The sequence below is a fragment of the Oncorhynchus keta genome, unplaced genomic scaffold (assembly GCF_023373465.1).
Source record: "Oncorhynchus keta strain PuntledgeMale-10-30-2019 unplaced genomic scaffold, Oket_V2 Un_contig_383_pilon_pilon, whole genome shotgun sequence".
NCBI classification, from domain to species: domain Eukaryota; kingdom Metazoa; phylum Chordata; class Actinopteri; order Salmoniformes; family Salmonidae; genus Oncorhynchus; species Oncorhynchus keta.
The window spans coordinates 244780-271349 of record NW_026287457.1 but is presented as its reverse complement, the minus strand read 5'-3'; the positions used below and the strand labels follow the sequence as shown (position 1 = coordinate 271349).

The 26570-nt window shown below is 46.7% G+C and overlaps 1 protein-coding gene across 2 annotated transcripts; it reads right to left on the bottom strand.

Annotated features, from left to right (window-relative positions):
* Positions 1-986: 986 nt before the first annotated feature.
* Positions 987-26538, bottom strand: LOC118373405 (ubiquitin-conjugating enzyme E2 D2-like). 2 transcript variants are annotated; one of them, XM_052508661.1, is made up of 7 exons: positions 26274-26538; positions 11220-11283; positions 10974-11005; positions 10754-10831; positions 7825-7930; positions 7430-7523; positions 987-4438 (listed from the first exon to the last, which is right to left on the bottom strand). In XM_052508661.1, the coding sequence occupies exons 1-7, from the start codon at positions 26295-26297 to the stop codon at positions 4393-4395; spliced, it is 444 nt and encodes a 147-aa protein (XP_052364621.1). In that variant the 5' UTR covers positions 26298-26538; the 3' UTR covers positions 987-4392. The 2 variants fall into 2 exon arrangements, with proteins under 2 accessions (XP_052364621.1, XP_052364622.1); XM_052508662.1 differs by lacking the exons at positions 11220-11283; positions 26274-26538 and having other exon boundaries at positions 10904-11000.
* Between the last annotated feature and the right edge of the window lie 32 nt (positions 26539-26570).

The following is a 26570-nucleotide window of genomic DNA, read 5'->3' as shown; positions in this document are numbered from 1 at the left end:
GTTACCAATTAATCCTATAAGAGATGGGTTACCAATTAATCCCATAAGAGATGGGTTACCAATTAATCCTATAAGAGATGGGTTACTAATTAATCCTATAAGAGATGGGTTACCAATTAATCCTATAAGAGATGGGTTACCAATTAATCCCATAAGAGATGGGTTACCAATTAATCCTATAAGAGATGGGTTACTAATTAATCCTATAAGAGATGGGTTACAATTAATCCCATAAGAGATGGGTTACCAATTAATCCTATAAGAGATGGGTTACCAATTAATCCCATAAGAGATGGGTTACCAATTAATCCCATAAGAGATGGGTTACCAATTAATCCCATAAGAGATGGGTTACCAATTAATCCCATAATCCAATTAATAAGAGATGGGTTACCAATTAATCCTATAAGAGATGGGTTACCAATTAATCCTATAAGAGATGGGTTACTAATTAATCCCATAAGAGATGGGTTACCAATTAATCCCATAAGAGATGGGTTACCAATTAATCCTATAAGAGATGGGTTACCAATTAATCCTATAAGAGATGGGTTACCAATTAATCCCAGAAGAGATGAGTTACCAATTAATCCTATAAGAGATGGGTTAGCAATTGGCGACTTGCCGCAAAAATATAATTAAATTCATTCAGCACCTGTGGCCAACAGATGCAGATCTGTATTCCAAGTCATGTAAAATCCATAGATATTGGCGTAATGAATATATTCCAAATGACAGTGGCATGTATATTTCTGTTCAGTATAGTGATATGAACTGGGTAGATAAGGGAGTTAAAGATAGTTAATATACATCACAGATTCCTCTCTGTTCAGTGCTGCCTGACACTATCTCCCCCCATGGCCTGCCTGTACGTAAAGAGAATCCTGGACCTACCCTTTAATCACTACATTATAAACTCAACAGATCAAAACACAAGTATGTAAAACATTTACAGTAGCCAACAATAAAATTGATAAGAACCTAGAAAGTGTTTATGATTTACCTTTATTGATGGGAAAACTCAACAACAAAAAAACCAAGACGCCAGAGAGGTTATCAGTAGATAGTTGAACCAATAGCTCTGCGTCACGTCTCAGGGCTTACAAGACAGTGTTTAGGTAGGTGACCTAACTATAAGCTCTCAACTTCTTAAATAAAATAATAATAATAATCATCAAAGATAGAAAGCTTTCATTGAATAATTTCCCCATTTGACCTTTGCATCCACTTCCTATGGGTAACATCCAACCTATTCCTATTACATGCATAAAATACATTACATTTCTTGTTGTGTCTGTTGTTGACATACCGAGCAGCATTTGTTTGTCAGTTCACACATTTGGATATATGAGGTGGTAAATATTCTCTCAGGCCCATGTGTCGCAAACAATATTAAAAAGCATAACACTGCTGACGTCGAAATAGCATCGAATTCTTGATAAAATGCACTACTTTAGACCGGGATCCACAGGGATATTCCCCTAGTAGACCGGGATATTCCCCTAGTAGACCGGGATCCACAGGGATATTCCCCTAGTAGACCGGGATCCACAGGGATATTCCCCTAGTAGACCGGGATCCACAGGGATATTCCCCTAGTAGACTGGGATCCACAGGGATATTCCCCTAGTAGAACAGGATCCACAGGGATATTCCCCTAGTAGACCGGGATCCACAGGGATATTCCCCTAGTAGACCGGGATCCACAGGGATATTCCCCTAGTAGAACAGGATCCACAGGGATATTCCCCTAGTAGACCGGGATCCACAGGGATATTCCCCTAGTAGACTGGGATCCACAGGGATATTCCCCTAGTAGACCGGGATCCACAGGGATATTCCCCTAGTAGACCAGGATCCACAGGGATATTCCCCTAGTAGACCGGGATCCACAGGGATATTCCCCTAGTAGACCAGGATCCACAGGGATATTCCCCTAGTAGACCGGGATCCACAGGGATATTCCCCTAGTAGACCAGGATCCACAGGAATATTCCCCTAGTAGACCGGGATCCACAGGGATATTCCCCTAGTAGACCGGGATCCACAGGGATATTCCCCTAGTAGACCAGGATCCACAGGGATATTCCCCTAGTAGACCGGGATCCACAGGGATATTCCCCTAGTAGACCAGGATCCACAGGGATATTCCCCTAGTAGACCAGGATCCACAGGAATATTCCCCTAGTAGACCAGGATATTCCCCTAGTAGAACAGGATCCACAGGGATATTCCCCTAGTAGACCGGGATCCACAGGGATATTCCCCTAGTAGACCAGGATATTCCCCTAGTAGACCGGGATCCACAGGGATATTCCCCAAGTAGACCAGGATCCACAGGGATATTCCCCTAGTAGACCGGGATCCACAGGGATATTCCCCTAGTAGACCAGGATATTCCCCTAGTAGACCATGATCCACAGGGATATTCCCCTAGTAGACCAGGATCCACAGGGATATTCCCCTAGTAGACCAGGATCCACAGGGATATTCCCCTAGTAGACCAGGATCCACAGGGATATTCCCCTAGTAGACCAGGACCAACAGGGATATTCCCCCTAATAGACCGGGATCCACAGGGATATTCCCCCGAGTAGACTGCGATCCACAGGGATATTCCCCTAGTAGACCGGGATCCACAGGGATATTCCCCTAGTAGACCAGGATCCACAGGTATATTCCCCGAGTAGAACAGGATCCACAGGGATATTCCCCTAGTAGACCAGGATATTCCCCTAGTAGACCGGGATCCACAGGGATATTCCCCTAGTAGACCGGGATCCACAGGGATATTCCCTGAGTAGAACAGGATCCACAGGGATATTCCCCTAGTAGACCAGGATATTCCCCTAGTAGACCAGGATCCACAGGGATATTCCCCTAGTAGACCAGGATCCACAGGGATATTCCCCTAGTAAACCAGGATATTCCCCTAGTAGACCAGGATCCACAGGGATATTCCCCTAGTAGACCGGGATCCACAGGGATATTCCCTGAGTAGAACAGGATCCACAGGGATATTCCCCTAGTAGACCAGGATATTCCCCTAGTAGACCAGGATCCACAGGGATATTTCCCTAGTAGACCAGGATCCACAGGGATATTCCCCTAGTAAACCAGGATATTCCCCTAGTAGAACAGGATCCACAGGGATATTCCCCTAGTAGAACAGGATCCACAGGGATATTCCCCTAGTAGACCGGGATCCACAGGGATATTCCCCTAGTAGACCGGGATCCACAGGGATATTCCCCCTAATAGACCGGGATCCACAGGGATATTCCCCCGAGTAGACTGCGATCCACAGGGATATTCCCCTAGTAGACCGGGATCCACAGGGATATTCCCCTAGTAGACCAGGATCCACAGGTATATTCCCCGAGTAGAACAGGATCCACAGGGATATTCCCCTAGTAGACCAGGATATTCCCCTAGTAGACCGGGATCCACAGGGATATTCCCCTAGTAGACCGGGATCCACAGGGATATTCCCTGAGTAGAACAGGATCCACAGGGATATTCCCCTAGTAGACCAGGATATTCCCCTAGTAGACCGGGATCCACAGGGATATTCCCCGAGTAGACCGGGATCCACAGGGATATTCCCCTAGTAGAACAGGATCCACAGGGATATTCCCCTAGTAGACCAGGATATTCCCCTAGTAGACCAGGATCCACAGGGATATTCCCCTAATAGACCGGGATCCACAGGTTTATTCCCCTAGTAGACCGGGATCCACAGGGATATTCCCCTAGTAGAACAGGATCCACAGGGATATTCCCCTAGTAGACCAGGATCCACAGGGATATTCCCCTAGTAGACCAGGATCCACAGGGATATTCCCCTAGTAGACTGGGATCCACAGGTTTATTCCCCTAGTAGACCAAGATCCACAGGAATATTCCCCTAGAAAATCTCTGGTTAAAAGTAGTGTATATAGGGAATAGACTGCCATTTCAGACACAGCCAACAACATCACACACCAGTTGGTGTATCCTGAAGAGACACGTCTGTCCGGTTTGGTCAGGTGTCTTCAACGTCCTCAGAACAACATGGATGGAACGCAGTCTAGTGGTTTAGTCTGATAACCAAGAGGCCAGTCGGCACGGCCGTATACTGTTGTTGCATGCTCAACATGAAGAGTTCAGAACCCATGAAAGACTTACATTAAAATGTTGTGTTTTTTCCCGCGCTTAAATTAAACTAGTACACACGTTGACTGTCCGAGCAACAAACACTATCTTTTTAATAGCACATAAATGAAGGAGTGAAAATGGGGGCAAAATGAGTCTAATTCAATGACAAAATGAACAAAATAATGAAAACAAGCAATTGAAGTTGACTCCAGCTACAACGACGTTCTCCTTCCGATGATCCGTTCAGACCAGTCATCACATGGCGTATTTCTGCGTCCATTCTCTTGCTATTCTGCTGTATCTGTAAGAGGGAAAACAAACAAAAACAATAGATGCAGCTTCCCAAACGGCACCCTATCGGCTGCACTACTTTTCACCAAAGCCGTACTAGGGTACCGTCACCATGTTTCCTGGTCTGCCAGGGGAACGTCCCTACGGATCCTGGTCTGCCAGGGGAACGTCCCTGCGGATCCTGGTCTGCCAGGGGAACGTCCCTGCGGATCCTGGTCTGCCAGGGGAACGTCCCTGCGGATCCTGGTCTGCCAGGGGAACGTCCCTGCGGATCCTGGTCTGCCAGGGGAACGTCCCTGCGGATCCTGGTCTGCCAGGGGAACGTCCCTGCGGATCCTGGTCTGCCAGGGGAACGTCCCTGCGGATCCTGGTCTGCCAGGGGAACGTCCCTGCGGATCCTGGTCTGCCAGGGGAACGTCCCTGCGGATCCTGGTCTGCCAGGGGAACGTCCCTGCGGATCCTGGTCTGCCAGGGGAACGTCCCTGCGGATCCTGGTCTGCCAGGGGAACGTCCCTGCGGATCCTGGTCTGCCAGGGGAACGTCCCTGCGGATCCTGGTCTGCCAGGGGAACGTCCCTGCGGATCCTGGTCTGCCAGGGGAACGTCCCTGCGGATCCTGGTCTGCCAGGGGAACGTCCCTGCGGATCCTGGTCTGCCAGGGGAACGTCCCTGCGGATCCTGGTCTGCCAGGGGAACGTCCCTGCGGATCCTGGTCTGCCAGGGGAACGTCCCTGCGGATCCTGGTCTGCCAGGGGAACGTCCCTGCGGATCCTGGTCTGCCAGGGGAACGTCCCTGCGGATCCTGGTCTGCCAGGGGAACGTCCCTACGGATCCTGGTCTGCCAGGGGAACGTCCCTGCGGATCCTGGTCTGCCAGGGGAACGTCCCTGTGGATCCTGGTCTGCCAGGGGAACATCCCTGCGGATCCTGGTCTGCCAGGGGAACGTCCCTACGGATCCTGGTCTGCCAGGGGAACGTCCGAAGAACGTCCGAATTTGCAAATAAATTCATGAAAAAATCCTACAATGTGATTTTCTGGATTTTTTTTTCTAATTTTGTCTGTCATTGTTGAAGTGTACCTATGATGACAATTACAGGCCTCTCTCATCTTTTTAAGTGGGAGAACTTGCACAATTGGTGGCTGACTAAATACTTTTTTGCCCCACTGTATTCTTTTAATGACTACCACCCTGTAGCACTCACATCTGTAACCATGAAGTGCTTTGAAAGGCTGGCCATGACTCACATCAACATCATCATCCCAGGGTCCTCAGATCCTCACTAAGTTCTACAGCTGCACCATCGAGAGCATCTTGACTGGTTGCATCACTGCCTGATATGGCAACTGTTCGGCCTCCAACCGCTACAGAGGGTAGTGCGTACGGCCCAGTACATCACCGGGGCTAATCTGCCTTCCATCCAGGACCTCTACACCAGGCGGTGTCAGAGGAAGGCCTTAAAAATAGCCAAAGACTCCAGCCACCCTAGTCAAAGACTTCTGTCTGCACTGCATTGGGAATGTAATGTAATGTAATGGTGCTTAGTGCACCAGGCGGTGTCAGAGGAAGCCCCTAAGCCATATGACTGCTGATGGATACCCAGACTATTTTCATTGACTTGTCCACACACAACCAAACTAAAGCCTTACAAGGACTGTGGTAGACTGTTGTTGGCTGAATGATGAGACAGCTTCCAGGGAATCCAGCGAGACCAGCCCTGGGTGAGGACTACATGCTGCCATAAACATAGACCTCCACAACAACAACCTCCTCTCCACAGACCCCGGACATTATTATTCCGCTTTGAAAGACATGGGGCATTATTCCGCTTTGAGAGACACAGGGCATTATTCCGCTTTGAGACACTGGGCATTATTCTGCTTTGAGACACCGGACATTATTCTGCTTTGAGAGACACCGGGCATTATTCCGCTTTGAGAGACACGAGGCATTATTCTGCTTTGAGAGACACCGGACATTATTCTGCTTTGAGAGACACGGGGCATTATTCCGCTTTGAGACACAGGGCATTATTCCGCTTTGAGACACAGGGCATTATTCCTCTTTGAGAGACACGGGGCATTATTCTGCTTTGAGAGACACGGGGCATTATTCTGCTTTGAGAGACCGGGCATTATTCTGCTTTGAGAGACACTGGGCATTATTCCGCTTTGAGAGACACGGGACATTATTCCGCTTTGAGAGACACGGGGTATTATTCCTCTTTGAGAGACACGGGACATTATTCCGCTTTGAGAGACACGGGGCATTATTCCGCTTTGAGAGACACGGGGCATTATTCTGCTTCGAGAGACACGGGACATTATTCCGCTTTGAGAGACACGGGACATTATTCCGCTTTGAGAGACACGGGGCATTATTCCGCTTTGAGAGACACGGGGCATTATTCCGCTTTGAGAGACACGGGGCATTATTCCGCTTTGAGAGACACGGGGCATTATTCCGCTTTGAGAGACACGGGGCATTACTCTGCTTTGAGAGACACGGGACATTATTCCGCTTTGAGAGACACGGGACATTATTCGGCTTTGAGAGACACGGGACATTATTCCACTTTGAGAGACACGGGGCATTATTCCGCTTTGAGAGACACGGGACATTATTCCGCTTTGAGAGACACGGGGCATTATTCCGCTTTGAGAGACACTGGGCATTATTCCCCTTTGAGAGACCGGACATTATTCCGCTTTGAGAGACACGGGGCATTATTCCGCTTTGAGAGACACTGGGCATTATTCCCCTTTGAGAGACACAGGGCATTATTCGGCTTTGTCTCGGCTGTAGACCATGATCGTGTGTACAGGTCCCCGACTGAAAGCAGACAGGAACATGTTATCTTTATCAACTTCCCAGCGAGCCAAAAAGTTGTTGAAAATAACGTATTTTCACTGGGTTATACAGAATGAAAAATGTCCTGACATCTGCAGTATATAAAATGACACTGAAGGGATGTCTCCAACAGACAGCAGTACAGGATACTTACTTGTCACTATCTGCTTTATAGATGCGTGCGATCTCTGGTACTAGAGGGTCGTCTGGGTTGGGATCACATAACAGGGAGCAAATGGAGAGCAGAACTGCAGAGGAAGACAGTTACAAGAGTTAGAAACCCCCGTTTCTCTGCGGTGTAACCAGGAACAGGAGCAGGGGGGGCTTTGGATCCCCCACTACAGACGACTCTCACGTAGACATCTAGGCCATGTGATGTAGTGACGTCTGATTCCTTATGATACATACACACAGAGGCACGTTAAAAATTGTAGCAAACATCTCCACAAATTATTTTGTAGTCCGAGACTAGGCTTAATCTGTGTCCGGTAAACTGCCCCATAATGCACCTTCAGTGGATCTGTCCATCACAGAGTAGTCCTAACTCACCTTTAGAAATTGTTAAAGCCGGCGACCACTGTGATCTGAGAATATCCAAACAGATACTGCCGTTACTGTTAATATTGGGGTGGTAAATTCTTGTGGTAAACGCTAACTGGGGGAGAGAGAGAGAAAGAGAGAGAGAAGAGAAAGAGAGAGAAGAGAAAGAGAGAGAAGAGAAAGAGAGAGAAGAGAAAGAGAGAGAAGAGAAAGAGAGAGAAGAGAAAGAGAGAAGAGAAAGAGAAAGAGAGAGAAGAGAAAGAGAAAGAGAGAGAAGAGAAAGAGAAAGAGAGAGAAGAGAAAGAGAGAGAAGAGAAAGAGAAAGAGAGAGAAGAGAAAGAGAGAGAAGAGAAAGAGAAAGAGAGAGAAGAGAAAGAGAGAGAAAGAGAAAGAGAGAGAAAGAGAAGAGAAAGAGAGAGAAAGAGAAAGAGAGAGAAAGAGAAAGAAGAGAAAGAGAAAGAGAAAGAGAGAGAAGAGAAAGAGAGAGAAGAGAAAGAGAAAGAGAGAGAAGAGAAAGAGAGAGAAAGAGAGAGAGAGAGAAGAGAAAGAGAGAGAAAGAGAGAGAAAGAGAAAGAGAGAGAAAGAGAAAGAGAAAGAGAGAGAGAGAGAAGAGAAAGAGAGAGAAGAGAAAGAGAGAGAAGAGAAAGAGAAAGAGAGAAGAGAAAGAGAAAGAGAGAGAAGAGAAAGAGAAAGAGAGAGAAGAGAAAGAGAAAGAGAGAGAAGAGAAAGAGAGAGAAGAGAAAGAGAAAGAGAGAGAAGAGAAAGAGAGAGAAGAGAAAGAGAAAGAGAGAGAAGAGAAAGAGAGAGAAAGAGAAAGAGAGAGAAAGAGAAGAGAAAGAGAGAGAAAGAGAGAGAAAGAGAAAGAGAGAGAAAGAGAAAGAAGAGAAAGAGAAAGAGAAAGAGAGAGAAGAGAAAGAGAGAGAAGAGAAAGAGAAAGAGAGAGAAGAGAAAGAGAGAGAAAGAGAGAGAGAGAGAAGAGAAAGAGAGAGAAAGAGAGAGAAAGAGAAAGAGAGAGAAAGAGAAAGAGAAAGAGAGAGAGAGAGAAGAGAAAGAGAGAGAAGAGAAAGAGAGAGAAGAGAAAGAGAAAGAGAGAGAAAGAGAAGAGAAAGAGAGAGAGAAGAGAAAGAGAGAAAGAGAGAGAAAGAGAGAGAAAGAGAAAGAGAAAGAGAAAGAGAGAGAGAGAGAGAGAGAGAGAGAGAGAGGAAAATGTTAATTCAACAAAATGCTAATATATTTAGTAAATCACCCCTCCTACCACACATTAACTAGTAAATCACCCCTCCTACCACACAACATTAACTAGTAAATCACCCCTCCTACCACACAACATTAACTAGTAAATCACCCCTCCTACCACACATTAACTAGTAAATCACCCCTCCAAGTCACTTGGCTCTGTCATAACCTCACATGGTCTCTCCTATCATTGCTATGCAGACGACACACAATTAATCTTCTCCTTTCCCCCTTCTGATGACCAGGTGGCGAATCGCATCTCTGCATGTCTGGCAGACATATCAGTGTGGATGACGGATCACCACCTCAAGCTGAACCTCGGCAAGACGGAGCTGCTCTTCCTCCCGGGGAAGGACTGCCCGTTCCATGATCTCGCCATCACGGTTGACAACTCCATTGTGTCCTCCTCCCAGAGCGCTAAGAACCTTGGCGTGATCCTGGACAACACCCTGACGTTCTCAACTAACATCAAGGCGGTGTCCCGTTCCTGTAGGTTCATGCTCTACAACATCCGCAGAGTACGACCCTGCCTCACACAGGAAGCGGCGCAGGTCCTAATCCAGGCACTTGTCATCTCCCGTCTGGATTACTGCAACTCGCTGTTGGCTGGGCTCCCTGCCTGTGCCATTAAACCCCTACAACTCATCCAGAACGCCGCAGCCCGTCTGGTGTTCAACCTTCCCAAGTTCTCTCACGTCACCCCGCTCCTCCGCTCTCTCCACTGGCTTCCAGTTGAAGCTCGCATCCGCTACAAGACCATGGTGCTTGCCTATGGAGCTGTGAGGGGAACGGCACCTCAGTACCTCCAGGCTCTGATCAGGCCCTACACCCAAACAAGGGCACTGCGTTCATCCACCTCTGGCCTGCTCGCCTCCCTACCACTGAGGAAGTACAGTTCCCGCTCAGCCCAGTCAAAACTGTTCGCTGCTCTGGCCCCCCAATGGTGGAACAAACTCCCTCACGACGCCAGGACAGCGGAGTCAATCACCACCTTCCGGAGACACCTGAAACCCCACCTCTTTAAGGAATACCTAGGATAGGATAAGTAATCCTTCTCACCCCCCCCTTTTAAGATTTAGATGCACTATTTTAAAGTGACTATTCTACTGGATGTCATAAGGTGAATGCACCAATTTGTAAGTCGCTCTGGATAAGAGCGTCTGCTAAATGACTTAAATGTAAATGTAAAACATTAACTAGTAAATCACCTCTCCTACCACACATTAACTAGTAAATCACCCCTCCTACCACCCATTAACTAGTAAATCACCCCTCCTACCACACAACATTAACTAGTAAATCACCCCTCCTACCACACATTAACTAGTAAATCACCCCTCCTACCACACAACATTAACTAGTAAATCACTCCTCCTACCACACATTAACTAGTAAATCACCCCTCCTACCACACAACATTAACTAGTAAATCACCCCTCCTACCACACATTAACTAGTAAATCACCCCTCCTACCACACATTAACTAGTAAATCACCCCTCCTACCACACATTAACTAGTAAATCACCCCTCCTACCACACATTAACTAGTAAATCACCCCTCCTACCACACAACATTAACTACATGCAGCATCACGAGGCTGCAGTCCAGAACAATAAAAATGTCCCTAAGTGTAACCACTGACAGGGACTTGGGAACGAGCCCCTTTCCAAACCCCTTGTGAAGTGACATGGACCCTTACCTTAGGAGGTTTGAAAGGATAGTCTGTGGGGAAATGGATGGACAGGAAGAAAACGCCCCCCTGATACGGACTGTCATTCTGAAAGGAGAGAAAGAGCGTCTGTCATGACGACTGATCCACCCCCCCTTTACGTCCAGGATAATGTTATACCTTGGTCAAAACAGACATTCAAGCCTTTAGAGTTCTCCCGTTCTAGTGGGATTACGTGACTGGTACTCACAGGTCCCATGATCGTGGCTTGCCAGTGAAACACTGGCGGAAGGAGAGGGGCAGAAGGAGAGTTAGTGCACATTCAGGGTCATTGTAAATCTTTAACCAGTGTTTCTTAATGCACCTTTGATCAGGTGTATTAGTGCTTTTGGGCAAAAAAAACTAAAATATTCAGCCCTTTGGTTCTCCAGGACCAAGATGAAGAATAACTGCCTTCAACAGTTCCATAAAAATATAAAAAGTCTAAGACACCTACTGTCATCTCCCACTGGTCCTGCTGAGCACTGTGCTGGAGGGTCACGAGCCAGATCATTCAGCTCCTGCAATGGAACAAGAGAGACCAGGAACACTTAGCTCTAAACCAATCAACAAGAGAGACCAGGAACACTTAGCTCTAAACCAATCAACAAGAGAGACCAGGAACACTTAGCTCTAAACCAATCAACAAGAGAGACCAGGAACACTTAGCTCTAAACCAATCAACAAGAGAGACCAGGAACACTTAGCTCTAAACCAATCAACAAGAGAGACCAGGAACACTTAGCTCTAAACCAATCAACAAGAGAGACCAGGAACACTTAGCTCTAAACCAATCAACAAGAGAGACCAGGAACACTTAGCTCTAAACCAATCAACAAGAGAGACCAGGAACACTTAGCTCTAAACCAATCAACAAGAGAGACCAGGAACACTTTTGAATGATTAAAACCAATCAACAAGAGAGACCAGGAACACTTAGCTCTAAACCAATCAACAAGAGAGACCAGGAACACTTAGCTCTAAACCAATCAACAAGAGAGACCAGGAACACTTAGCTCTAAACCAATCAACAAGAGAGACCAGGAACACTTAGCTCTAAACCAATCAACAAGAGAGACCAGGAACACTTAGCTGTAAACTAGAGACAGACATTTTGAATGATTAAAGCAACACGGTGAGCTCCAGTCTGAGAACAAAGAAGAATGAATGACAGGCTATCAGCCCAGTGACAGGCTATCAGCCCAGTGACAGGCTATAATCCCAGTGACAGGCTATCAGCCCAGTGACAGGCTATCAGCCCAGTGACAGGCTATCAGCCCAGTGACAGCCTATAATCCCAGTGACAGGCTATCAGCCCAGTGACAGGCTATAATCCCAGTGACAGGCTATCAACCCAGTGACAGCCTATAATCCCAGTGACAGGCTATCAGCCCAGTGACAGGCTATCAGCCCAGTGACAGGCTATCAGCCCAAAGTAGCCTATACCGGGGGCATACTCAGCAGCAAAACGTTTGGCAAAGGAAAACAAGTGTTTTGTATTTAAAAGTTCAGGTAGTCCCTCCCCTTTGCTGTTAGTTTTCTTCCATTTGGTGCATACTAGTAGTGAATACAACCCAACTGTGTGTTCTTGTGAAAGGAAGATGCCATTTCTCCAAGAACCAGTCAGAAAGGTCATTCAACACCACCTATACAATGATACCATGACCTCTACCATGACCTCGACCATGACCTCGACCATGACCTCTACCATGACCTCGACCATGACCTCGACCATGACCTCGACCATGACCTCGACCATGACCTCGACCATGACCTCGACCATGACCTCTACAATGACCTCGACCATGACCTCGACCATGACCTCGACCATGACCTCTACCATGACCTCTACCATGACCTCTACCATGACCTCTACCATGACCTCTACAATGACCTCTACCATGACCTCGACCATGACCTCGACCATGACCTCGACCATGACCTCGACCATGACCTCGACCATGACCTCGACCATGACCTCTACAATGACCTCTACAATGACCTCTACCATGACCTCGACCTCGACCATGACGGCAACCACCGACAGAAAGTTGTTATAATGTTCACATTTACAGAAAACAGGTCCTAGTCAACAGTAGTACACTACCCTATGGGTCCTGGTCAACAGTAATACACTACCCTATGGGTCCTGGTCAACAGTAATACACTACCCTATGGGTCCTGGTCAACAGTAGTACACTACCCTATGGGTCCTGGTCAACAGTAGTACACTACCATATGGGTCCTGGTCAACAGTAGTACACTACCATATGGGTCCTGGTCAACAGTAGTACACTACCATATGGGTCCTGGTCAACAGTAGTACACTACCATATGGGTCCTGGTCAACAGTAATACACTACCATATGGGTCATGGTCAACAGTAGAACACTACCCTATGGGTCCTGGTCAACAGTAGTACACTACCCTATGGGTCCTGGTCAACAGTAATACACTACCCTATGGGTCCTGGTCAACAGTAGTACACTACCATATGGGTCCTGGTCAACAGTAGTACACTACCCTATGGGTCCTGGTCAACAGTAGTACACTACCCTATGGGTCCTGGTCAACAGTAATACACTACCCTATGGGCCCTGGTCAACAGTAGTACACTACCATATGGGTCCTGGTCAACAGTAGTACACTACCATATGGGTCCTGGTCAACAGTAGTAAACTACCATATGGGTCATTGTCAACAGTAGAACACTACCCTATGGGTCCTGGTCAACAGTAGTACACTACCCTATGGGTCCTGGTCAACAGTAATACACTACCCTATGGGTCCTGGTCAACAGTAGTACACTACCCTATGGGTCCTGGTCAACAGTAGAACACTACCCTATGGACCCTGGTCAACAGTAGAACACTACCCTATGGGTCCTGGTCAACAGTAGAACACTACCCTATGGGCCCTGGTCAACAGTAGTACACTACCCTATGGGTCCTGGTCAACAGTAGTACACTACCCTATGGGTCCTGGTCAACAGTAATACACTACCCTATGGGTCCTGGTCAACAGTAGTACACTACCCTATGGGTCCTGGTCAACAGTAGAACACTACCCTATGGACCCTGGTCAACAGTAGAACACTACCCTATGGGTCCTGGTCAACAGTAGTACACTACCCTATGGGTCCTGGTCAACAGTAGTACACTACCCTATGGGTCCTGGTCAACAGTAGTACACTACCCTATGGGTCCTGGTCAACAGTAATACACTACCCTATGGACCCTGGTCAACAGTAGTACACTACCATATGGGTCCTGGTCAACAGTAGTACACTACCATATGGGTCCTGGTCAACAGTAATACACTACCATATGGGTCATGGTCAACAGTAGAACACTACCCTATGGGTCCTGGTCAACAGTAGTACACTACCCTATGGGTCCTGGTCAACAGTAGTACACTACCCTATGGGTCCTGGTCAACAGTAGTACACTACCCTATGGGTCCTGGTCAACAGTAATACACTACCCTATGGGCCCTGGTCAACAGTAGTACACTACCATATGGGTCCTGGTCAACAGTAGTACACTACCATATGGGTCCTGGTCAACAGTAGTAAACTACCATATGGGTCATTGTCAACAGTAGAACACTACCCTATGGGTCCTGGTCAACAGTAGTACACTACCCTATGGGTCCTGGTCAACAGTAATACACTACCCTATGGGTCCTGGTCAACAGTAGTACACTACCCTATGGGTCCTGGTCAACAGTAGAACACTACCCTATGGACCCTGGTCAACAGTAGAACACTACCCTATGGGTCCTGGTCAACAGTAGAACACTACCCTATGGGCCCTGGTCAACAGTAGTACACTACCCTATGGGTCCTGGTCAACAGTAGTACACTACCCTATGGGTCCTGGTCAACAGTAATACACTACCCTATGGGTCCTGGTCAACAGTAGTACACTACCCTATGGGTCCTGGTCAACAGTAGAACACTACCCTATGGACCCTGGTCAACAGTAGAACACTACCCTATGGGTCCTGGTCAACAGTAGTACACTACCCTATGGGTCCTGGTCAACAGTAGTACACTACCCTATGGGTCCTGGTCAACAGTAGTACACTACCCTATGGGTCCTGGTCAACAGTAATACACTACCCTATGGACCCTGGTCAACAGTAGTACACTACCATATGGGTCCTGGTCAACAGTAGTAAACTACCATATGGGTCATGGTCAACAGTAGAACACTACCCTATGGGTCCTGGTCAACAGTAGTACACTACCCTATGGGTCCTGGTCAACAGTAGTACACTACCCTATGGGTCCTGGTCAACAGTAATACACTACCCTATGGGTCCTGGTCAACAGTAGTACACTACCCTATGGGTCCTGGTCAACAGTAGAACACTACCCTATGGACCCTGGTCAACAGTAGAACACTACCCTATGGGTCCTGGTCAACAGTAGTACACTACCCTATGGGTCCTGGTCAACAGTAGTACACTACCCTATGGGTCCTGGTCAACAGTAGTACACTACCCTATGGGTCCTGGTCAACAGTAGAACACTACCCTATGGACCCTGGTCAACAGTAATACACTACCCTATGGGTCCTGGTCAACAGTAGTACACTACCCTATGGGTCCTGGTCAACAGTAATACACTACCCTATGGGTCCTGGTCAACAGTAATACACTACCCTATGGGTCCTGGTCAACAGTAATACACTACCCTATGGGTCCTGGTCAACAGTAATACACTACCCTATGGGTCCTGGCTATATAATATATAATAATAATAATAATAATATAATAATATAATATATAATAATATATAATAATATAATAATAATATAATAATAATAATAATATAATAATAATATTAATATATGCCATTTAGCAGACGCTTTTATCCAAAGCGACTTACAGTCATGTGTGCATACATTCTACGTATGGGTGGTCCCGGGAATCGAACCCACTACCCTGGCGTTACAAGGGCCATGCTCTACCAACTGAGCTACAGAAGGACCCCCATATACAGGGGGTACCGGTACTGAGTCAATGTGGAGGCAATATACTGGGGTACCGGTACAGAATCAATGTGGAGGCTATATACAGGGGGTACCGGTACAGAGTCAATGTGGAGGCTATATACAGGGGGTACCGGTACAGAGTCAATGTGGAGGCTATATACTGGGGGTACCGGTACTGAGTCAATGTGGAGGCAATATACTGGGGTACCGGTACAGAATCAATGTGGAGGCTATATACAGGGGGTACCGGTACAGAGTCAATGTGGAGGCTATATACAGGGGGTACCGGTACAGAGTCAATGTGGAGGCTATATACAGGGGGTACCGGTACAGAGTCAATGTGGAGGCTATATACAGGGGGTACCGGTACAGAGTCAATGTGGAGGCTATATACAGGGGGTACCGGTACAGAGACAATGTGGAGGCTATATATACAGGGGGTATCGGTACAGAGTCAATGTGGAGGCTATATACAGGGTATTACAGTACAGAGTCAATGTGGAGGCTATATACAGGGGGTACCGGTACAGAGTCAATGTGGAGGCTATATACAGGGTATTACGGTACAGAGTCAATGTGGAGGCTATATACAGGGGGTACCGGTACAGAGTCAATGTGGAGGCTATATACAGGGTATTACGGTACAGAGTCAATGTGGAGGCTATATACAGGGGGTACCGGTACAGAGTCAATGTGGAGGCTATATACAGGGGGTACTGGTACAGAGTCAATGTGGAGGCTATATACAGGGGGTACCGGTACAGAGTCAATGTGGAGGCTATATACAGGGTATTACAGTACAGAGTCAATGTGGAGGCTATATACAGGGGGTACCGGTACAGAGTCAATGTGGAGGCTATATACAGGGTATTACGGTACAGAGTCAATGTGGAGGCTATATACAGGGGGTACCGGTACAGAGTCAATGTGGAGGCTATATACAGGGGGTACTGGTACAGAGTCAATGTGGAGGCTATATACAGGGGGTACCGGTACAGAGTCAATGTGGAGGCTATATACAGGGTATTACAGTACAGAGTCAATGTGGAGGCTATATACAGGGGGTACCGGTACAGAGTCAATGTGGAGGCTATATACAGGGTATTACAGTACAGAGTCAATGTGGAGGCTATATACAGGGGGTACCGGCCCAGAGTCAATGTGGAGGCTATATACAGGGGGTACTGGTACAGAGTCAATGTGGAGGCTATATACAGGGGGTACCGGCAGAGTCAATGTGGAGGCTATATACAGGGGGTACCGGTACAGAATCAATGTGGAGGCTATATACAGGGGGTACCGGGGTACAGAGTCAATGTGGAGGCTATATACAGGGGGTACTGGTACAGAGTCAATGTGGAGGCTATATACAGGGGGTACCGGTACAGAGTCAATGTGGAGGCTATATACAGGGGGTACCGGTACAGAATCAATGTGGAGGCTATATACAGGGGGTACCGGTACAGAGTCAATGTGGAGGCTATATACAGGGGGTACTGGTACAGAGTCAATGTGGAGGCTATATACAGGGGGTACCGGTACAGAGTCAATGTGGAGGCTATATACAGGGGGTACCGGTACAGAATCAATGTGGAGGCTATATACAGGGGGTACCGGTACAGAATCAATGTGGAGGCTATATACATGGTGTTACGGTGGTCGCTGCAGCAGGGAGGAGAGACAGAGACAATGGGTGCTGGTCACTAGCAGTCCTTTTTAACATGGTGCAGCAAGTCTGAGCCAGACCCACAGGCCCAATCAAATCAATTGCGGGTCAGACTCCCTCTAGTCATTTGTGTGTCTTAATTATTTAAATCAAACAGTGTGCTTAAAGCAGCGAACAACCTTAGTGCATATAGTTGATTGGATTAACACACATCGGATGTGTGTAAATATGGAAAAATACACAATAGAACATTTTGACCAATCAATTGTTCTAAAGAACATTTGGTCATTGGTCTACCAAAATGTTTTAGTTGGGGACAGCCCTGTTAATTAAAATATCATCTTTATTTAACTGGGCAAGTCAGTTAAGAACAAATTCTTATTTACAATGACGGCCTACCGGGGAACAGTGGGTTAACTGCCTTGTTCAGGGGAACAGTGGGTTAACTGCCTTGTTCAGGGGCAGAAAGACAGATTTGAACCTTGTCAGCTCGGAGATTTGATCCACCAACCTTTCGGTTACTGGCCCAAAGCTCTAACCACTAGGTTACCTGCTGCCCCTATTAATAATGTTTACATCATGTAGTCACGGCCATCCTAGACAACTATTGCTGTACCTAAACTGCAGTCTAGTCATGGCCATCCTAGACAACTATTGCTGTACCTAAACTGCAGTCTAGTCATGGCCATCCTAGACAACTATTGCTGTACCTAAACTGCAGTCTAGTCATGGCCATCCTAGACAACTATTGCTGTACCTAAACTGCAGTCTAGTCATGGCCATCCTAGACAACTATTGCTGTACCTACACTGTTGAAGGGTTGTAAAAGCTCACTGCCATTGGACTCTGGAGCAGTGGAAACGTGTTCTCTGGAATCACGCTTCACCACCTGGCAGTCGAAAAGACGAATCTGAGTTTGGCAGATGCCAGGAGAACGCTACCTGCCCGAATGCGTAGTGTCAACTAAAGATTGGTGGAGGAGGAATAATGGTTGTTTTTCATGATTCGGGCTTGACCCTTTAGTGACAATGAAGGGACATCTTAACGCTACAGCATTGTGGGAACAGTTTGGTGAAGGCCGTTTCCTGTCTCAGCATGACAATTTGCATTTATTATGGATCCCCATTAGTTCCTGCCAAGGCACCAGCTACTCTTCCTGGGGTTTATTATGGATCCCCATTAGTTCCTGCCAAGGCAGCAGCTACTCTTCCTGGGGTTTATTATGGATCCCCATTAGTTCCTGCCAAGGCAGCAGCTACTCTTCCTGGGGGTTATTATGGATCCCCATTAGTTCCTGTCAAGGCACCAGCTACTCTTCCTGGGGTTTATTATGGATCCCCATAAGATCCTGTCAAGGCACCAGCTACTCTTCCTGGGGTTTATTATGGATCCCCATAAGATCCTGTCAAGGCAGCAGCTACTCTTCCTGGGGTTTATTATGGATCCCCATAAGATCCTGTCAAGGCACCAGCTACTCTTCCTGGGGTTTATTATGGATCCCCATTAGTTCCTGCCAAGGCAGCAGCTACTCTTCCTGGGGTTTATTATGGATCCCCATAAGATCCTGTCAAGGCACCAGCTACTCTTCCTGGGGTTTATTATGGATCCCCATAAGATCCTGTCAAGGCAGCAGCTACTCTTCCTGGGGTTTATTATGGATCCCCATAAGATCCTGTCAAGGCAGCAGCTACTCTTCCTGGGGTTTATTATGGATCCCCATTAGTTCCTGCCAAGGCAGCAGCTACTCTTCCTGGGGTTTATTATGGATCCCCATTAGTTCCTGCCAAGGCAGCAGCTACTCTTCCTGGGGTCCAAACACGGTAGAGCACTTACATTACACATAAAACAAACGATCATATGACATTATTACACCACCACATATCTAGAATACAACATGTATACTACCACCATATAGCAATACTACAATGTATGAGTATGTATGTACCTGTGTGTGTGAGTCTCTTCACAGTCACAGCTGTTCATTAAGGTGCATTTATACCAGTTTTTTATATATTTTGTTGTGGAACAGAATTCCATGTAGTCATGGCTCTATGTAGTTCTGTGGAATAGAGTTCCATGTAGTCATGGCTCTATGTAGTACTGTGGAATAGAGTTCCATGTAGTCATGGCTCTATGTAGTACTGTGGAATAGAGTTCCATGTTGTCATGGCTCTATGTAGTACTGTGGAATAGAGTTCCATGTGGTCATGGTTCTATGTAGTACTGTGGAATAGAGTTCCATGTAGTCATGGCTCTATGTAGTACTGTGGAATAGAGTTCCATGTTGTCATGGCGCTATGTAGTACTGTGGAATAGAGTTCCATGTAGTCATGGCTCTATGTAGTACTGTGGAATAGAGTTCCATGTTGTCATGGCTCTATGTAGTAATGTGGAATAGAGTTCCATGTAGTCATGGCTCTATGTAGTACTGTGGAATAGAGTTCCATGTAGTCATGGCTCTATGTAGTACTGTGGAATAGAGTTCCATGTAGTCATGGCTCTATGTAGTACTGTGGAATAGAATTCCATGTAGTCATGGCTCTATGTAGTACTGTGGAATAGAGTTCCCTGTAGTCATGACTCTATGTAGTACTGTGCAATAGAGTTCCATGTAGTCATGGCTCTATGTAGTACTGTGGAATAGAGTTCCATGTAGTCATGGCTCTATGTAGTACTGTGGAATAGAGTTCCATGTTGTCATGGCTCTATGTAGTACTGTGGAATAGAGTTCCATGTTGTCATGGCTCTATGTAGTACTGTGGAATAGAGTTCCATGTGGTCATGGTTCTATGTAGTACTGTGGAATAGAGTTCCATGTAGTCATGGCTCTATGTAGTACTGTGGAATAGAGTTCCATGTAGTCATGGCTCTATGTAGTACTGTGGAATAGAATTCCATGTAGTCATGGCTCTATGTAGTACTGTGGAATAGAGTTCCCTGTAGTCATGGCTCTATGTAGTACTGTGGAATAGAGTTCCATGTAGTCATGGCTCTATGTAGTACTGTGGAATAGAGTTCCATGTAGTCATGGCTCTATGTAGTACTGTGGAATAGAGTTCCATGTTGTCATGGCTCTATGTAGTACTGTGGAATAGAGTTCCATGTTGTCATGGCTCTATGTAGTACTGTGGAATAGAGTTCCATGTAGTCATGGCTCTATGTAGTACTGTGGAATAGAGTTCCATGTAGTCATGGCTCTATGTAGTTCTGTGGAATAGAGTTCCATGTAGTCATGGCTCTATGTAGTACTGTGGAATAGAGTTCCATTAGTCATGGCTCTTTAGTACTGTGGAATAGAGTTCCATGTAGTCATGGCTCTATGTAGTACTGTGGAATAGAGTTCCATGTAGTCATGGCTCTATGTAGTACTGTGGAATAGAGTTCCATGTAGTCATGGCTCTATGTAGTACTGTGGAATAGAGTTCCATGTAGTCATGGCTCTATGTAGTACTGTGGAATAGAGTTCCATGTAGTCATGGCTCTATGTAGTACTGTGGAATAGAGTTCCATGTAGTCATGGCTCCATGTAGTTCTGTGGAATAGAGTTCCATGTAGTCATGGCTCTATGTAGTACTGTAGAATAGAGTTCCATGTAGTCATGGCTCTATGTAGTACTGTGGAATAGAGTTCCATGTCGTCATGACTCTATGTAGTACTGTAGAATAGAGTTCCATGTGGTCATGGCTCTATGTAGTACTGTGGAATAGAGTTCCATGTAGTCCTGGCTCTATGTAGTACTGTGGAATAGAGTTCCATGTAGTCATGGCTCTATGTAGTACTGTGGAATAGAGTTCCATGTAGTCATGGCTCTATGTAGTACTGTGGAATAGAGTTCCATGTAGTCATGGCTCCATGTAGTTCTGTGGAATAGAGTTCCATGTAGTCATGGCTCTATGTAGTACTGTAGAATAGAGTTCCATGTAGTCATGGCTCTATGTAGTACTGTGGAATAGAGTTCCATGTCGTCATGACTCTATGTAGTACTGTAGAATAGAGTTCCATGTAGTCATGGCTCTATGTAGTACTGTGGAATAGAGTTCCATGTAGTCCTGGCTCTATGTAGTACTGTGGAATAGAGTTCCATGTAGTCATGGCTCTATGTAGTACTGTGGAATAGAGTTCCATGTAGTCATGGCTCTATGTAGTACTGTGGAATAGAGTTCCATGTAGTCATGGCTCCATGTAGTTCTGTGGAATAGAGTTCCATGTAGTCATGGCTCTATGTAGTACTGTGGAATAGAGTTCCATGTAGTCATGGCTCTATGTAGTACTGTGGAATAGAGTTCCATGTAGTCATGGCTCTATGTAGTACTGTGGAATAGAGTTCCCTGTAGTCATGGCTCTATGTAGTACTGTGGAATAGAGTTCCATGTAGTCATGGCTCTATGTAGTACTGTGGAATAGAGTTCCATGTAGTCATGGCTCTATGTAGTACTGTGGAATAGAGTTCCATGTAGTCATGGCTCTATGTAGTACTGTGGAATAGAGTACCATGTAGTCATGGCTCTATGTAGTACTGTGGAATAGAGTTCCCTGTAGTCATGGCTCTATGTAGTACTGTGGAATAGAGTTCCATGTAGTCATGGCTCTATGTAGTACTGTGGAATAGAGTTCCCTGTAGTCATGGCTCTATGTAGTACTGTGGAATAGAGTTCCCTGTGGTCATGGCTCTATGTAGTACTGTGCGCCTCCCATAGTCTGTTCTGGACTTGGGGACTGTGAAGAGACCTCTGGTGGCATGTCTTGTGGGGTGTGCATGGGTGTCTGAGCTGTGTGCTAGTATTTTAAAAACAGACAGCTCTGTGCATTCAGCTTGTCAACACTTCTTACAAAAAAAAAAAAGGAGTGATGACGTCAATCTCTTCAACTTTGAGCCAGGAGAGATTGACATGCATATTATTCATGTTCACACTCTGTGTACTTTTAAGGGCCAGCTGTGCTGTCCTGAGGAAATTGCAATTTTCTTAAGTCCCTCTTTGTGGCACCTGACCACACGACTGAACAGTAGCCTAGGTGCGACAAAACTAGGGCCTGTAGGACCTGCCTTGTTGATAATGCTGTCTAGAAGGTAGAAACTAGGGCCTGTAGGACCTGCCTTGTTGATAATGCTGTCTAGTAGGTAGAAACTAGGGCCTGTAGGACCTGCCTTGTTGATAATGCTGTCTAGAAGGTAGAAACTAGGGCCTGTAGGACCTGCCTTGTTGATAATGCTGTCTAGAAGGTAGAAACTAGGGCCTGTAGGACCTGCCTTGTTGATAATGCTGTCTAGAAGGTAGAAACTAGGGCCTGTAGGACCTGCCTTGTTGATAATGCTGTCTAGAAGGTAGAAACTAGGGCCTGTAGGACCTGCCTTGTTGATAATGCTGTCTAGAAGGTAGAAACTAGGGACTGTAGGACCTGCCTTGTTGATAATGCTGTCTAGAAGGTAGAAACTAGGGCCTGTAGGACCTGCCTTGTTGATAATGCTGTCTAGAAGGTAGAAACTAGGGCCTGTAGGACCTGCCTTGTTGATAATGCTGTCTAGAAGGTAGAAACTAGGGCCTGTAAGACCTGCCTTGTTGATAATGCTGTCTAGAAGGTAGAAACTAGGGCCTGTAGGACCTGTCTTGTTGATAGTGTTATTTTTGATTTATCCGTTATTTTACCAGGTAAATTGACTGAGAACACGTTCTCATTTGCAGCAACGACCTGTGGAATAGTTACAGGGGAGAGGAGGGGGAGGAATGAGCCAATTGTAAACTGGGGATTATTAGGTGACCGTGATGGTTTGAGGGCCAGATTGGGAATTTAGCCAGGCAGAGCAGCACATTATTATGGACAGACTTCTAGCCATCTTAACTACTGTTGTATCAATATGTTTTGACCATGACAGTTTTACAATCCAGGGTTACTCCAAGCTGTTTAGTCACCTTAACTTGTTCAATAACAAGATTTCATTGAGGTTTATTAGGGTTTAGTCCTAAATACAATGCATTTAGTTTTGGGAATATTTGGGACTAACATTCCTTGCCACCCATTCTGAAACTAACTGCAGCTCTTTACAGCTCGGGGGAAATAAAATGCACACAATGCTACAGTCCATTCAAGTTGAGGGAGCGTACAGGAATGTCCACCAGAGCTGTTACCTGATAATTTAATGTTAATTTCTCTACAATGAACCGCCTCCAACGCTGTTTTAGATCATTTTGGCAGTACGGCCAAACAACCGCCGACCACGGAGTTTCTGTGGCATTACCTATGTTGTATTTATGTCAATTCATTTAAGCCTCTTTAAAAACAACACCGTTTTAAAATGGCTATAAATCAAATATCAACCGTTAACTACACCTGCTGATGTGTAACAGTGAGTGATAACCAGAGTGATGCCTGTATTCATGTGCCTCCCCCCACCCCAACCCAGGGGACTCTCCATTGGGATATCAATGGCCCAACCTCATCAAAATGGCTGAGGTGTCGCTATAGAGGAAGGAGCAGATTCAGCTAAGAGTACAATAATTAGATACACACATTTATATTCAGTTACATTGTTAGTGATCAACCTAGCTTACGTTTTATCCACCTAGCTAGTTACCCCGTCTCTTACATGTACATTTTATTAACGTTTCGTTACCGGTAACTGTTAATTAACTAGGTCTGGTTGTAATGGAATCTACCGTTCAGCTAACATCTAGCTGGCAGCACAACAACAACGACGAATGAAATTCCCCTAACGTTAGCTCGACGTCCCCTAACGTTAGCCAGACGTCCCCTAACGTTAGCCAGAAGTGCCCCTAACGTTAGCCAGACGTCCCCCTAAACGTTAGCTAGACGTCCCCCTAAGGTTAGCTAGACGTCCCCCTAACGTTAGCTCGAAGTCCCCTAACGTTAGCGAGACGTCCCCTAACGTTAGTTAGACGTCCCCTAACGTTAGCTAGACGTCCCCCCAAAGGTTAGCTAGACGTCCCCCCAAAGGTTAGCTAGACGTCCCCCCAAAGGTTAGCTAGACGTCCCCCTAACGTTAGCTAGACGTCCCCTAACGTTAGCTAGACGTCCCCTAACGTTAGCTAGACGTCCCCCTAACGTTAGCTAGACGTCCCCCTAACGTTAGCTAGACGTCCCCCTAACGTTAGCTCGACGTCCCCCTAACGTTAGCTCGACGTCCCCTAAGGTTAGCTAGACGTCCCCTAAGGTTAGCTAGACGTCCCCTAAGGTTAGCTAGACGTCCCCTAAGGTTAGCTAGACGTCCCCCTAACGTCAGCTAGACGTCCCCCTAATGTCAGCTAGAAGTCCCCCTAAACGTTAGCTAGACGTCCCCCTAAACGTTAGCTAGACGTCCCCTAAGGTTAGCTAGACGTCCCCCTAACGTTAGCTAGACGTCCCCCTAACGTTAGCTAGACGTCCCCCGAAACGTTAGCTAGAAGTCCCCTGAAACGTTAGCTAGAAGTCCCCTAACGTTAGCTAGACGTCCCCCTAACGTTAGCTAGACGTCCCCCTAACGTTAGCTAGACGTCCCTTAACGTTAGCTAGACGTCCCCTAACGTTAGCTAGACGTCCCCCTAACGTTAGCTAGACGTCCCCCTAACGTCAGCTAGACGTCCCCCTAACGTTAGCTAGACGCCCCCCTAACGTTAGCCAGACGTCCCTTAACGTTAGCTAGACGTCCCCTAACGTCAGCCAGACGTCCCCCTAACGTTAGCTAGACGTCCCCCTACGTTAGACGTCCCCTAACGTTAGCCAGACGTCCCCTAACGTTAGCTAGACGTCCCCTAACGTTAGCCAGACGTCCCCCCTACGTTAGACGTCCCCTAACGTTAGCCAGACGTCCCCCTAACGTTAGCTAGACGTCCCCTAACGTTAGCCAGACGTCCCCCTACGTTAGACGTCCCCTAACGTTAGCCAGACGTCCCCCTAACGTTAGCCAGACGTCCCCTAACGTTAGCCAGACGTCCCCCCTACGTTAGACGTCCCCTAACGTTAGCTAGACGTCCCCTAACGTTAGCCAGACGTCCCCCCTACGTTAGACGTCCCCTAACGTTAGCCAGACGTCCCCCTAACGTTAGCTAGACGTCCCCCTAACGTTAGCCAGACGTCCCCTAACGTTAGCCAGACGCCCCCTAACGTTAGCCAGACGTCCCCTAACGTTAGCCAGACGTCCCCTAACGTTAGCCAGACGTCCCCCTAACGTTAGCCAGACGTCCCCTAACGTTAGCTAGACGTCCCCCTAACGTCAGCTAGACGTCCCCTAACGTTAGCCAGACGTCCCCCTAACGTTAGCCAGACGTCCCCTAACGTTAGCTAGACGTCCCCCTAACGTCAGCCAGACGTCCCCTAACGTTAGCTAGACGTCCCCTTAAACGTTAGCCAGACGTCCCTTAACGTTAGCTAGACGTCCCCCTAACGTCAGCCAGACGTCCCCTAACGTCAGCCAGACGTCCCCCTAACGTTAGCCAGACGTCCCCCTAACGTTAGCCAGACGTCCCCCTAACGTTAGCCAGACGTCCCCCTAACGTTAGCCAGACGTCCCCCTAAACTAGATTGTATCAACAACAACAAAAATCATAATGTATAAATTACAGGCCATGTTTATGGTTGCTGAAATTAGTAGTTTGACACCCAAATAACTAGTAATGCAAATGGTACTAGCTCGGTAGCTACCTAACGAGTTAGCCAGTCCAGTGTCAACAAACCGATGGCACAGATTGAAAGACAAAATAGTATTTGGATATGGGAACGGGGCGTTAGCTGTAGCTAACTTTAGCCATCATTAAAAACGTTAACTGGCGACGACATACATCAACAATCGAGCTAAAAAAACGTTTTTTTGGGGTGGGGGGTTTCACTAAAGCAAACCCAGTGAGCCAGTTACCTTGTGGATCCTTTTCAGCGCCATCCTCACTCCGAGAGAATTTACAAGCAATGTTGGAAAATGATAATCTTCCCCGAGTTTGCCCCCAACTGGGCAACTGACGCTGTATAACAGGGTAAATAACCGGGCGGAAGGACAAATTCAGTGTTATCTGACGTTAGGCGTCGACCACTAATATAACTAGATGGGATGACGTTAGGCGTCGACCACTAATATAACTAGATGGGTTGACGTTAGGCGTCGACCACTAATATAACTAGATGGGCTGACGTTAGGCGTCGACCACTAATATAACTA

Excerpts from the sequence above, each read along its gene's own strand:
- LOC118373405 (XM_052508661.1), bottom strand. The coding sequence starts at position 26,297 with ATGGCGCTGAAAAGGATCCACAAG. Across the intron at positions 7,931-10,753 it reads ATCCTTTCAAACCTCCTAAG|TTAGCGTTTACCACAAGAAT; the intron begins GTAAGGGTCCAT and ends TCTCTCCCCCAG. Across the intron at positions 7,524-7,824 it reads GGCTTTAACAATTTCTAAAG|TTCTGCTCTCCATTTGCTCC; the intron begins GTGAGTTAGGAC and ends CTTCCTCTGCAG.